Source organism: Bos indicus x Bos taurus, chromosome 12, assembly GCF_003369695.1.
Source record: "Bos indicus x Bos taurus breed Angus x Brahman F1 hybrid chromosome 12, Bos_hybrid_MaternalHap_v2.0, whole genome shotgun sequence".
Taxonomy (NCBI): Eukaryota; Metazoa; Chordata; class Mammalia; order Artiodactyla; family Bovidae; genus Bos; species Bos indicus x Bos taurus.
The window spans coordinates 35,556,916-35,570,357 of NC_040087.1; the positions used below are offsets into that span (position 1 = coordinate 35,556,916).

The following is a 13,442-nucleotide window of genomic DNA, read 5'->3' on the forward strand; positions in this document are numbered from 1 at the left end:
GCAGGCCAGCACTGGCCCTGGGACACCCTGCAACCTGTAGCAGCTGTGTCAAGAACCCAGCCCTGTCCCCCAGCAGCTGACACAAGATCCAGAAACACTGGCCCCAGAGCACCCCACCCTGGGATTGCTCCCTGCCAACCCCACCATGGGCCAGCACTGTCCCTGGGACCCCCAGGCCCTGTAGCCATACTCCTTATGACCAGCCCACAGTGGCCAGCAGCCTCCACACAAGACAAGGCCTAGTACCAGAGCCAACCGTACCAGGGCCCCAAAACGCCTCCCAGGCTGCCCACAGCGGTCAGCCCACCACAACAGAAAGACACAGGCAGCTCACAGAGGGTTCACTCCAACATACGGCTCTGGTGACCAGAGGGGACCTGTGTGCTACAAGAGGCCACTTCTCCAAGGACAGGACACACACCAACCTACCAGATACATGGAAATAAAAACAGCTAACTAGGCAAAATGAGGCAACAGAGGAACACATTCCAAAGCAAGGAACAAGATAAGAACCCAGAAGCACTAGGTGAAATGGAGGCAGGCAGTCTACTTAATAAAGATTTCAAGGTGGGACTTCCCCGGTGGTCCAGTGGTTAAGAATCCACCTGCCAAAGCAGAGGACATGAATTCAATCCCTGGTCAGGGAACCAAGATCCCACATGCCACGCAGTGCGACCAAAAAACAACAAAGAAGAAATTTTAAAATACCCAGATACAAATGAAAACAAAGGGCCAATGATTCAAAATTGATGGGATGCAGCAAAAACAGTTCTAAAACAATGAGACAGGACACCATAAAACTCTAAGAAGAGAACACAGGCAAAACATTATCTGACATAAATCTTGCCAATGTGTTCTTAGGTTGGTCTGCCAAGGCAACAGAAATAAAAGCAAAAATAAATAAATGGGACCTAATCAAACTTACAAGGCTTTACTTTTAAAATCCTTTTTCATTTTAAAAAGCTTTTAAATGAAAAGACTACCTACAAAAGGACTGGGAGAAAATATTTGCAAATAATGCAACCAATAAGAGTTTAATTTCCAAAACACACAAACAGCTCATACAACTCAATAACAGAAAACCAAAATACCAAATTAAAAAAGTGGGCAGAACACCTTAAAAAGGCATTTTCCCAAAAATGCTATACAGATGGCCGAAAGGTACATAAGAGGTGCTCAACACTGCTGATTACTAGAGAAATGAAATCAAATCCACTCAGAGCAGTGAGAAGGGACATCATTAAAAAGCATATGAATAACAAATTCTGGAGAGGATGTAGAAAAGATGGAACCCTCCTACGCTGTTGGTGGGAATGTAAACTGGTGCAGCACTGTGGGGAACAGTATGGAGGTTCCTTAGAACACTGAAAATAGAGCTATCATATGACCCAGCAAGCCCACTCCTGGGCATATATCTGGAAAAGACAAAAACTCCAATTCTAAAAGACACGTGCACCCCAGTGTTCACTGCAGCACTATTTACAAGAGCCAGGACATGGAAGCAACATAAACGACCATCAAGAGAGGAAGGATAAAGAAGATGTGATACATATATACAATGGAATACTACTCAGCCACGAAAAACAGTGAAATAATGTCGTTTGCAGCAACATAAATGGACCAAGAGGCAATCATACTAAGTCAAGTCAGACAGAAAAACAAATACCATATGATACCACTAAAATGTGGAATCCAAAATGTCACACAAATGAATTTATTTACAGAACAGAAACAGACTCCCAGACACAGAAAATAAACCTGCGGTTACCAAAAGAGAAGGGGGGAGGATAGGTTAGGAGTTTGGCATTAGTATACACACTACAGTATATACAATGCGTAAAAAACACGGCCCTACACCATAGCACAGGAACTATATTCAATATCAATAATAAAACATAATGAAGAGAATATGAAACATATATATATACACACACACATGCGTATATACATGTATATCTGAATCACTTTACTATACACCAGAAGCCAATACAACATTGTATTGTGTGTAATGTAATCAAATGTAATCAAAATGTAATAAAAACTACACTTCAATTAAAAACGAAAAAAAGGAGCTTCCCTGGTAGTCCAACTGGTGAAGAATCTGCCTTGCAATGCAAGGCACACTGGTTCAATTCCTGGTCCAAGAAGATCCCACATGCCTTGGGGAGCTCGTGTGCCACAATTAATGAGCCCAGGCTCTGGAGCCCAAGAGCTGCAACTCTTGAAGCCCACGTGCCTACGATCCACAACAAGAAAAGCCACTGCAATGAGAAGCCCTCACACCACAACCAGAGAGCAGCCCCTGCTTGCTGGAGCTGGCAGCTGGAGAAAGCCCTCAGGTAGCAACAAAAAGCCAGCACAGCCAAAAATAAATACATAAATATTAACTTAAAAACATACCTAAGGGCATTTGAACAAAAAGTATGAAGACTATTTCAATAAGTATTTTTTAAAAATTAAAAAAAATAAATAGTTCTAGGAGGTAAGTTTATAGTGACACACACTCAAGAAACAAGAAAAATCTCAAACAACCTAACCTTGCACCTAAATGAACTAGAAAAAGTAAGAACAAAACCCAAAGTTAGTAGAAGGAAAGATAAAATCAGAGCAGAAATAAATGACACTGAGACAAAAAAAAAAAAATAGGAAAATAAAAAGATCAATAAAATTAAGAGTTGGCTCTTTGAAAAGATAAAGTTGATAAGTCTTTATCCAGAGTCATCAAAAGAAATTTTGGTTAAAACCAAAAATGAAAAAGGAAAAGTTACAGTTGATACCACAGAAATACAAAGGATCATAAAAGACTATTACAAACAACTCTATATCAATAAAATAGCAAAACTAGAAGAAAAGGACAAATTCCCAGAAATGTACAATCTCCCAAGACTTAACAAGGAAGAAACAGAAAATATGAACAGACCAGTAATCAAATTGAATCAATAACTTTAAAAAACACCCAACAAACAAAAGTGCAGAACCACATGGCTTCATGGGTGAATTCCAGCAACATTTAGAGAACAGTTGATCATTCTGAAGACTATTTAAAAAAAAAAAAACTGAGGGAAGAATGTATCTGAATTCATTCTACAAGGCCAGAATCACCTTGATACCACAACTAGACAAGGATATCATACAAAAAAGAAAATTACAGGTCAACATCACTTGATGAACACATGCAAAAATCCTCAACAAAATATTACCACACTGATTCCAATAATACACTAAAAAGGACCACACACCATGATCAAGTAGGATTATCCCAGGGATGCAAGGATTTTTTCAGTATCAATAAATCAATCAGTGTGATACACCACACTGACCAACTGAAGAATAAAAATCATATGATCATTTCAATAGATGCAGGAAAAAGCTCTGGATAAAATTCAAAATCCATTTATGGTTTAAAAAAAAAAAACGAAACTCTCCAGTCCTGGGTATAGAGGGAACATACCTCCACATATACTGAGAAAAATGGAGCTGGAAGAATCATACCCCCTGACTTCAGACTATACTACAAAGCTACAGTAGTCAAAACAGTATGGTGCTGGCAAAAAAAAAAAGACATATTAGCTCAGACAGGATAGAAAGCCCAGAAATAAACCCACATACTTATGATCAATTAATCTACAACAAGGAAGCAAGAATAAACAATGATAAAATGATAGTCTCTTCAGTAAGTGCTGGGAAAACTGGACAGCTGCATATAAAAGAATGAAATCAGAACATTCTCTAACCTCATACACAAAAATAAGCTCAAAATGGATTAAAGACCTAAATGTAAGGCTGGATACTATAAAATTCTTAAGAGAAAAACATAGGCAGAACACTCTTTGACATAAACTGCAGCAAGATCTTTTTGAATCCACCTCCTAGAGTAGTGGACATTAAAACAAAAACAAACAAATGGGACCAAATTAAACTTAAAAAGTTTTTGCACAACAAAGGAAACCATAAACAAAATGAAAAGACAACCCATTGAATGGGAGAAAATATTTGCAAATGAGGCGACCAACCAGGGATTCTACCTTTAAAATACACAAACAGTTCAGGCAGCTCAATATCAAAAAAGAAAAAAAAAAAAAAAAACCCACAACCCAATCAAAAAATGAGCAGAAGAACTAAATGGACATTTCTCCAAAGAAGACACACAGATGGGCAAAAAGCACATTAAAAAATGCTCTCAACATCACTACTTTTTAGAGAAATGCAAATCAAAACTACAATGAGGTAACACCTCCTAAGAACAGCCATCAATAAAAAAGTCAACCAACAATAAATGCTAGAGAAGATGTTGGAGGGAATGCAAGTTGGTGCAGCCATTATGGAAAACAGTATGCAGGAAACAGAGCTAACGTCTGATCCTGCAATCTCACTCCTGGGCATATATCCTGTCAAAAAACATAATTTGAAATAATACACGCACCCCAATGTTCAATGCAGCACTATTTACAATAGCTAAAACATGAAAGAAACCTAAATGTCCATCAACAGATGAACGGGTAAAGATGTGGTACATATATACAATGGAATATTACTCAACCATAAAAGAGAATGAAATAAAGCTATTTGCAGCAACATGGATGAACCTAGAGATTATCATAGTGAAGACAGAGAGAGACAAATATATGACACCCCGTATATGTGGAAATCTATAAAAATGTAAAATGATCTTATTTACAAAACAGAAACAAAGTCACAGATGTAGAAAACAACCTTATGGTTACCAGGGGAAAGTGGGTATGTGTGTGTACACACACACACACATATAAGTGAATCATTTTATGGTACACCTGGAGCACTACATTGTAAATTAACTATACTTCAATTAAAAAATAAAAAAAAATAGAACTCTCACCTCTAAAACAGAGAGTTGATTTTCTAAAAAATGTGGAAAAGTAAAATTCAAGACAGAAAGAAAGAAAACAAGAATGCCCACTCTCACTACTTTTATTCAACATACTATTGGAAGTCCTAGCCACAGCAATCAGAAGAAAAAAAAATAAAAGGGATCCAAATTGGAAAGGAAGTAAAACTGTCACTGTTTGCAGATGACATGATACTACACATAGAAAATCCTAAAGATGCCACCAGAAAACTGCTACAGCTCATAAATGAATTCAGTAAATTTGTAGACAACAAAATTAATATAGAGAAATCTGTTGCATTTCTATACATTCACAACAAAAGGTCAGGCAGAACACTGACATAAATCATAGTGATATTTTTTCAATTCTTTTCTTAAGACAAAGGAAATGAAAGCAAAAATAAATAAATTTACAAGCTTTTGCACAGCAAAGAAAACTAATAACAAAGTGAAAAGTCAATCTACTGAATGGGAGAAGATACCTGCAACTGTTAAAACCAATAAAGAATTACTATCAAAAACATACAAACAACTCATACAACTCAATATAAAAAAAGAAATTAAAAAAGGGCAGAAGACTTGAATACCCATTTTTCCAAAGAAGATATATAGATGACCAATAAGCACATGAAAAGATGCTCAACACTTCTAATCAGGGAAATGCAAATCAAAACCACAAAGAGCTATCACCTCATACCTGTCAGAATGGCTATCATCAAAAAGATCACAAAAATCAAATGGTGGTGAGGATGTGGAGAAAAAGGAACCCTTGTGCACTGTGGGTGGGAGTGTAATTGGTGCATCCTCTATGGAAAATTGTGCACATTCCTCAAAAAACCAACAATAGGGCTTCACTGTTAGCTCAGTGGTAAACAATGGTGGTAAACTGGTGTCTAACAAGAGACACCAGTTTGATCCCTGGTCCAGGAAGGTCCCACATGCCTCGCAACCACTAAGCTCATGCACCACAGCAACTGAGCCTATGTTCTAGAGCCTGGGGGGCCGCAATCACTGAAGCCGACGTGCCCTGGAGCCTGTACTCTGCAACAAGAGAAGTCACCACAATGAGAAACCTGTGTTTCAGTGCAAACTGAAACTGGAGAGTAGCCCCTGTTCGCTACAACTACAGAAAAAAGCCTGCACAGCAACGGAGGCCCAGCACAACCAAAAGTAAATAAATAATTTTTTAAAAACTAGAACTGTTATACCATATGATCCAGCAATTCCACTCCTGGATATAAATCTAGAAAAAATGAAAAACGATACATGTACCCAAAAATTCATAAAACATTGTTTACAATAGCCAAGACATGGAAGCAACCCAGGTGTCCATCAACAAGCAAATGGATAAAGACATGGTAAATATATATAAGGGAATATTAGCCACAGAAAAAGAATGAAATTTTGCCACTTGCAGAACTGTGGACAGATCTGGAGGGTAATATTCAGAAAAAGACAAACACTGTTACCCTTTTGTATGTGACATCTTAAAAAACAGAAAAGAAGCAATAAAACAAAACAGATACAAAGAGCAAACTAGTGGCTGGTTGCCAATGGGGAGAGGAAATCACCGAAGGACAAGGTAGGGATTTGAAACTGTCATAGTTACTCTCCAACTCTCTTCCATGGAAGCTGGACCAGTCACACCGACACTGGGTTGGGAGACCCTTTCCCCTCACACACCTGCAGCCCCGCCTGATGAATGCCCCACGAGGAACGGTCTCTCGGCACAACACTACACCTGAAGGCAAGGTCTGTCCAGGACAGTCCACGGCCTCTGTCATCCTTTCATCACATCTTTTTCTTGGTTTGTAAGCACTCTTTATAAAACAAGCTCTTTGTCACATGGATTTTGTACCATATTTTCTTCCAGTTTGCCGCTGTATTTTTTTTTCAATTTTGCCAAGAAGAAATGGCAGATAATTATGCAATTAAATGTATCGATCTCCTCTTTTGTGACTTTGGGGGTCTCTTGTATAATGTCCTTTGTTGCTCAGTCGTGTCCAACTCTTTGCCACTCCATGCAGCCCAACAAGCTCCTCTGTTCATGGGATTCTCCAGCCAAGAATCTGGACAGGGTTGCCATTCCCTCCTTCAGGGGATCTTGCCGACCCAAGGATGGAAGCCAGGTCTCCGGTACTGGCTGGCAGATTCACCATCACCTAGCAACCAGGGAAGCCCATTAGAGGACTGGAAACTACTAAACAGGCCTTCTCCACTGAAGAGTATGAATATAATTGACCGCTCTTTATGTGTTTTTGTGGTTTATTCTTCCCACTTAAGTCTTTGAGTCATCTGGAACTCATTTTCATACAGGGGTGAGATCCAATTGCATCTTTTACAAGCTGGTTACACAGTCCCAACACCATTTATCAAATGACCTGTCTCTCCCTTAAAGACACTGAAAGCTACCTTATAGTCCAAGTTTCTATTTCAAAGCCTACCTTATTCCCATAAAGTGGTCTTTTCTGTGCCTTTCTGGTCTGGCGAGTAGTGGCTTCATCCAGTTCCCTTTGTTCTAGCCTTAAACACCACTCTGAGTCTGAGCTGACTCCACACAGGTAAGGCCACTATTCTGCTCAAGACCTGCCAGGCAAGAACACCTAAGAAGCCACCCCGCCATCCACAGCTTAGAATAGGTTCTTGGCTGCCACGTGCACGACTTTTTCTAATCTTCACAGAAACTCAGGAGGTCGGGAGGCAATCCGAGGTTGGGGCGGAGAGGGGTCCCCCAGCAGCCAGCCACCGGCAGCCCAGGCCCCGCCCAGAAGCCAACCCCCTGCAGAAGGTAGGGCCGGCTGCCACTTCCTCATAAGATGCACTCTCACCGGCCTCGAGACCCGTGAAAACCACACAGGTGTAACTCCTGCTCCTTGGCAGCACCCAGGACACTGGCTGCTGTTCTCAACAATCATCTCTCTCCTCCGAGGCCTCCCTCTCTGGCCGGGGATTCCCCTGGGGAGACAGGGGCTAGGTCTCCACACACACACCCTCATGCCCCCAACCCCCAGTCTCAGGGATGAGAACCAGCAGGCCCAGCTCTGAAAACTCATGTCTTCGCAAACAAGCTGTTCCTCGTGCTGCTGCTAGAAGACACTGCAAGACAGATGCGTGGCAAACACGCCCCTCATGGTCCCATGGTCACCGGGCCTCACCTGGCCTGAGAAGCAGCTACCCGCCTGCAGAGAGGAGTGTGTTGTCCACGATGACACTTGGCACACAAAGGGTGTACAGGAGGCTACATGAAGGGGGGCCGGACAAGAACCCACCCTCGGGCCCTGGGCGTGGTGGGAGGAGGAGGGAAGGCAGAGACCAACGCCAGGATGAGTCCTAAGAGTATCAGAACGAGCAGAAGCAGGGAGCAAGGGGAGGCGGGAAGGTGGGGCTGAGACCAGGGAAGCAGCCTGGGGTTCTTTATGGGTTCCCTGCACACAAACCCCAGCGTGGATGTCTGTCCTGAGCCCCTACCTCCGGCAATAGCCATCCTCCACTCAGCCTGGTCAGTTTCACTTCCTGAAGCAAGGCTGTTCCAACTGGTCCTGCCCTCACCTCCTCTACGCCCCAGTTCGAGTATCCATGTTCTCTTCCAGTTTACCCTGCTCAAGGACAGCTTCCTTGAATGAAAAACACCCTCAAGGATAAATATCAACTTTGCAACCCTGCTAAAGTCAAACCTAGGCCTGTGCTCCCACCACACACATGCACACCCGCACAAGCACATATATATACAGGCCTGGGTCCCTCACTCTCCTCCTTTCCTCCGGGTCACCCCTTCCCTTTCTCGAGGCTTCGGAGTGAAGGCTCCCCCGCCTTGTGCAGTCTATGAGGGCCTTGGCACGGGGATGGCGGGGAAAGAAGGGGACAGTCACACGTGTGCTGACACTGCAGCCACAATGGCCCTGTATGCACGCTGCTCCTTTCCTCCGAGATGACCGACCTCTTGAGAAACTATGGAAAGATTTCCAACCTCCAAAGTGCCCGGCGCCGCGCGCATCCTCACCCCGCCAACCACGGCATGCTCAGCTCCTTTCCTCCCACCTCAGTTACTCTCTGGTGACCCCCACCGCCCCTACCGTCGGCCACGGCTAGAAGACTCGGAAGATGCGTTACTGAGATCCAATGTCCAGCTGTCCCTGGACGGGCACAGGCACCCGGAAAACATCTGCAAGACCCGCACGGGCCGACGGTACAAAGCCCTGTAACAAAAGCCCACCCGGCTCGGTCCCCCGTGGATTCCACTTAACCACGTACCTGGCAAAGAGCAGGTGCTCAAGAAACCCTGGGGCGTCTGGCAGAACTACGAATTCCCCGGAGGACGCGGTCCCCTCAGAGGAAGGTGCAGGGCCTCTGCGGGAAGGCCTGCTCCGAGTCCGGGCCCCTGGCACCCCCCGCCCTCCCGGCGCCCCTCTCACCTGTAGGCCCAGGGCGACACGCTGCGCAGGTTGGTGGGCGGCCGGAAGCGGCGGTCGGCGGGCCTGCCCCCGGCCGGGCAGCTGGCGTTGCGCGCCTGCTCGCGCGGGCCCAGCTGCAGCGTGTGGTGGAAGGCGCCGAGCACGCCGGCCGCCAGTCGCCCGTACAGCTGCTCCAGGAGCTCCTCGGGCCGGTCCGCGCAGCCCCGCGCCCGTGCTGGCCGCCGGCCCGCCTTCGGGGCGCCCCCCGCCCGGCCCGGCGACAGCGCCAGCAGGACACCGGCCACCAACGCCCAGACCTGCGGGACAGGCCGCGCTCAGCGCCGCGCGCAGGAGGGGCCCGCACCCCCGGTCTCCCGCGCCCCCCATCCCGGGTCCCCGCCCCGCGCCCTCCGCCTCTGGGGCCCCGTCCCGCGCCCCACCCCTGGGCCCCGCGCCCCCGCCCGGAGGATGGGTGCGGACCACGCCGGGCCCCGCGCGCCCTCCCCACCCGTGCGCCGTCCTCGGGGACCCCGCGGCCCTGCCCCGCGCCGGCCCACGCGCCCCTCGCCGCCGCCGCCCCGAGCCGGGGTCCGCGCGGAGCGCGGGTGTGCGGTGCGCGTGTGCGTGTGCCGGCCGGGCTGCTGCGCCGCGGGCTGCGAGTGCCTGTGACGGCGCCCGGGCCCCTCGGCGGCCCCCGCGTGTCCGAGGCGCGCGGACCCCACGAGCCGCCCGGGCCCGGGACTGAGTCGAGCGCTCGCGCCGCGCACTCACCGGCGGCCCCAGCATTGCCGCGAAGTGGCTCCGGTGGTCGCGGAGGCGCGGACACGTCCGAGCGGAGCCGCGCGGCGCGGCGCGAGCGGAAGGAGGCGCCTCGGCTGGAAGGGAAGTCAGAGGGTCCGGCCGCGCGGGAAGAGCCCCGGGACGACGGGCACCTGGAGAGGAGCGCGCGGGCCTGGAGGCAGCCTGTCTCACCACGCCTTCCTGAGGGACTGGAGACTTAGTGTTCCGAACCGGGTGGGGAAGCGGCCGTTTGTCCTTCCCCCAAACGCCCAGGAAACGGCCCTTCTCTGCACCCACCCCCGCCCCCCAGCAGCTCAGAAAACCGAGCACCAAACACCCGACCCAGACTGCCCTTTTGTGGCTGGAAACCGGCACCTTTGGGCGCACCTTTGGGTGTCTGGACGCCTGCTCCTGAAGCCGGGACTCTACGCACGAGCAGTGGTGTGAAATAAGACCGATTCTTTGTAAATAAAGACAATATACTTACCTGGAGGGATTCTACTTCAAGAACAACCAAACGCGCTCGCTCGTTATATAAATCTACCTTAATGCTTTTAGGTGGCGGCCTGGTGAATACGGTCATTTCACAGCAGTTATACTTCGCCAATAAAAACAAAAGAATGATAAGAGCTGAAAGGTTTCCGAAGGTACAGAAAATACACGATTTATGGTTCCTTGAACGGTTTCTAGCTTTGGTATTTGCCTTGTAAATCATTGGTGAAAACACATTTCAGTTATGCTGTGTAGAAAAACAACACTTTTGTATGCCTTGAATACCCTATAACTGAAGAGGAATCGCCCTATCTACTGCTAAAAAGCCCACAGAAATTGCCAATTTAAGCAATTAACAGCTTGGTGAGTAAACGTTCCTTTTGAGGTTACTTTTTTGACTAGTAGATAAATTGTGTTGTTTCCTTTACGGTAAAATGGGAATAAACATAGCAATGCACAAGCATATTGTTTGTGGGTTGTTTCCCCCCCCCCCCCAATTTGGTAAAGGTGTGGGAATACTTTGAAAGGTAAGGCGGTACAGACCAGACTGTTCCCTCTGCATTATTCAACGAAATACCTTCCACTGTCTGATAACTCGGCAACTTCTCTCTCCTCCCTTGTTACTTGGAAACGAAAATATTTATTTTCCAACAGTTTTCATTTTGTGAAAGGTCATAAACACTGAACATGCTCGCCCACTTGATAGAACATACAATTAGTCTTTTTGATACTAAACAAAGTTGAGAAATTCTAACAGATGCAAAATCCAGTAGTCAGTACCCTCAGATCAGAACATACTTATGAAGTGAACATACTTATGAAATAAACATGTTAACAGTTCAAATCCCACCTTAAGACAAGTGAGAAAAAGGGAAGGAAGTTCTCAAAAGCCCAGCCCTCCATCTAGGCACCCAGAGCCACTGTGGGGGCAGCTGTTTCCACTCACCTTCTGGGTCAGGGCAGACCAGAACTCCTTCCCTCCTGTGAAGGTCAGCGCCTCTTCCTCTGCCGTGTCCTCTGTCAGCACCTGGATGTCCCACCCCTGCTCTTCACTCCCCACCTTGGACACCTGAGGAGTCTTTCAAAACTGGCCTCCAAGTAGCTACCCCGGCTCCACCCACCGTTCCCCATCAGGTCTCAGGTACTGGAGCGTGTGGAGGCCCATCCCTCTCCCCCGCCTCGCCCCTTGCACACACACCCCACCCCCCACCTCCAGGTATGATCATTGTGGATACCGGTTCCCAGTGCAGCCTGTGACTCACCTCAGGCACTAGCACTTTCTTCCCTCATCTTCTGCAATTCTCTGACCTCTGACCTTGCCTCTTCACCATTCCTTCCCACCCCAACAAGTCCTGGTGTCCTCCCCGCACCGTTCAACAGTTACCCCAGTCCCTTGATCCTTTTTAGCTACTCTGTTCAGTTCACACAGCTGGCTGACCACACACAGCTGTTTACGCCACATACCTGAGGCCTCCACCCACACCCCTGTGCATCACACTTCCCGACTCACGGTCTCTTTTCCCAAGATAACTTGCTTCCATGTCTGGCCTCGGATCTTTGCTCCCCTTCACCTCCATGCCCCGGGCTCTACACACTTCTTACTCGTGCTGCTTCCAGCCCTCCCATGACCTAACACCCACAAATTTCTGCTGTTCTCCCCCAGGAATTAGAGCAGCAGCCCTGGCCTGGGGTGACCAACGGCCTTCCCCCTGGAACGCCCACCTCCATAAAAGGCAACACCAGCAGCCGCTCAGCTCCTCAGCAGCAAGTGGCCATCAGCCTCCCTTCTGGGCTTCCCTCATCAGGACTTGGGTGTGCCTTTCTCTCACTTGTCAGGGCTGCACTGAACTGTCAACATGTTTATTTCATTAAGTACGTGGTGGTGTTTAGGCGCTCAGTTGTGTCCAATTCTTTGCGACCCCTTCCTCTGTCCATGGATTCTCCAGGGAAGAACACGAGTGGGTTGCCAGTTCCTTCTCCAGAGGATCCTTCTAACCCAGGGATTGAACCCAAGTCTCCTGCACGGGCACGCTCCACTTCCTAAACATGGGCTGAATTGGACCAATCCCAACAGCTCTCACTCCCAGAACAAGGCCAGCCCAGTGACCTCTCACCCAGGCCTCTGCGAGTGGTCCCCTCCCCCATCCCCATGACACCAGTGGGGTCACTTTCTAGAAGATAAATCAAGTCACATCACTCACCTTCCTCTCTGCTGTTGCTAGAAAAGACCTACTCCTGCCTCCCTGGTGGACAGCGGCTCCTTGCCCGCTCCCGAGCACACTGCACCCACCACATCTAGCCCCAGACACTCTAGCTCTCTGCCCCCAACACCCCCAGATCCTCCTGCTTGTGGGTTAGCACCTGCTCCTCCTGCCCAGGGCACTGCTGCCCTTGAATCATCACCTGGTACTGATACAAACGCCTCTCCCAGAGGGGTTCCCAGATCATCTCCTCCACCATCAACACTCTCCTGATGCGCCTTCATTTCATCTTCTGACTGCCCTCATCAGAGCTGTGGTGTTCCCAGTAGTCACGCGTGGATATGAGAGCTGGACCATAAAGAAGGCTGAGTGCTGAAGAACAGATGCTTTTGAAGTGTGGTATTGGAGAAGACTCTTGAGAGTCCCTTGGACTGCAAGGAGATCCAACCAGTCAATCCTGAAGGAGATCAGTCCTAAACAGTCATTGGAAGGACTGATGCTGAAGCTGAAACTCCAGTATTTTGGCCACCTGATGCGAAGAACTGACTTATTGGAAAAGACCCTGATGCTGACAAAGATTGAGGGCAGGGGGTGGCAGAGGATAAGATGGTTGGATGGCATCACAGACTCAATGGACATGAGTTTGAGTAAGCTTCAGGAGTTGGTGATGGACAGGGAAGCCTGGCATGCTGCAGTCCATGGGGTCACAGAGTC

General features: G+C 47.6%; 1 protein-coding gene across 1 annotated transcript in view; it reads right to left on the reverse strand.

The window, feature by feature from the left end:
• IL17D (interleukin 17D) overlaps positions 1 to 10,127 on the reverse strand; it is a 30,525-nt gene extending 20,398 nt beyond the window's left edge. The window contains exons 1-2 of the mRNA XM_027557618.1: positions 10,027 to 10,127; positions 9,277 to 9,572 (exon numbers count right to left, since the gene is read on the reverse strand). Coding sequence (XP_027413419.1) covers positions 9,277 to 9,572; positions 10,027 to 10,041 — 311 coding nt within the window. The 5' untranslated portion in view covers positions 10,042 to 10,127. The remainder of the gene's footprint in view (positions 1 to 9,276; positions 9,573 to 10,026) is intronic.
• Positions 10,128 to 13,442: the final 3,315 nt, after the last annotated feature.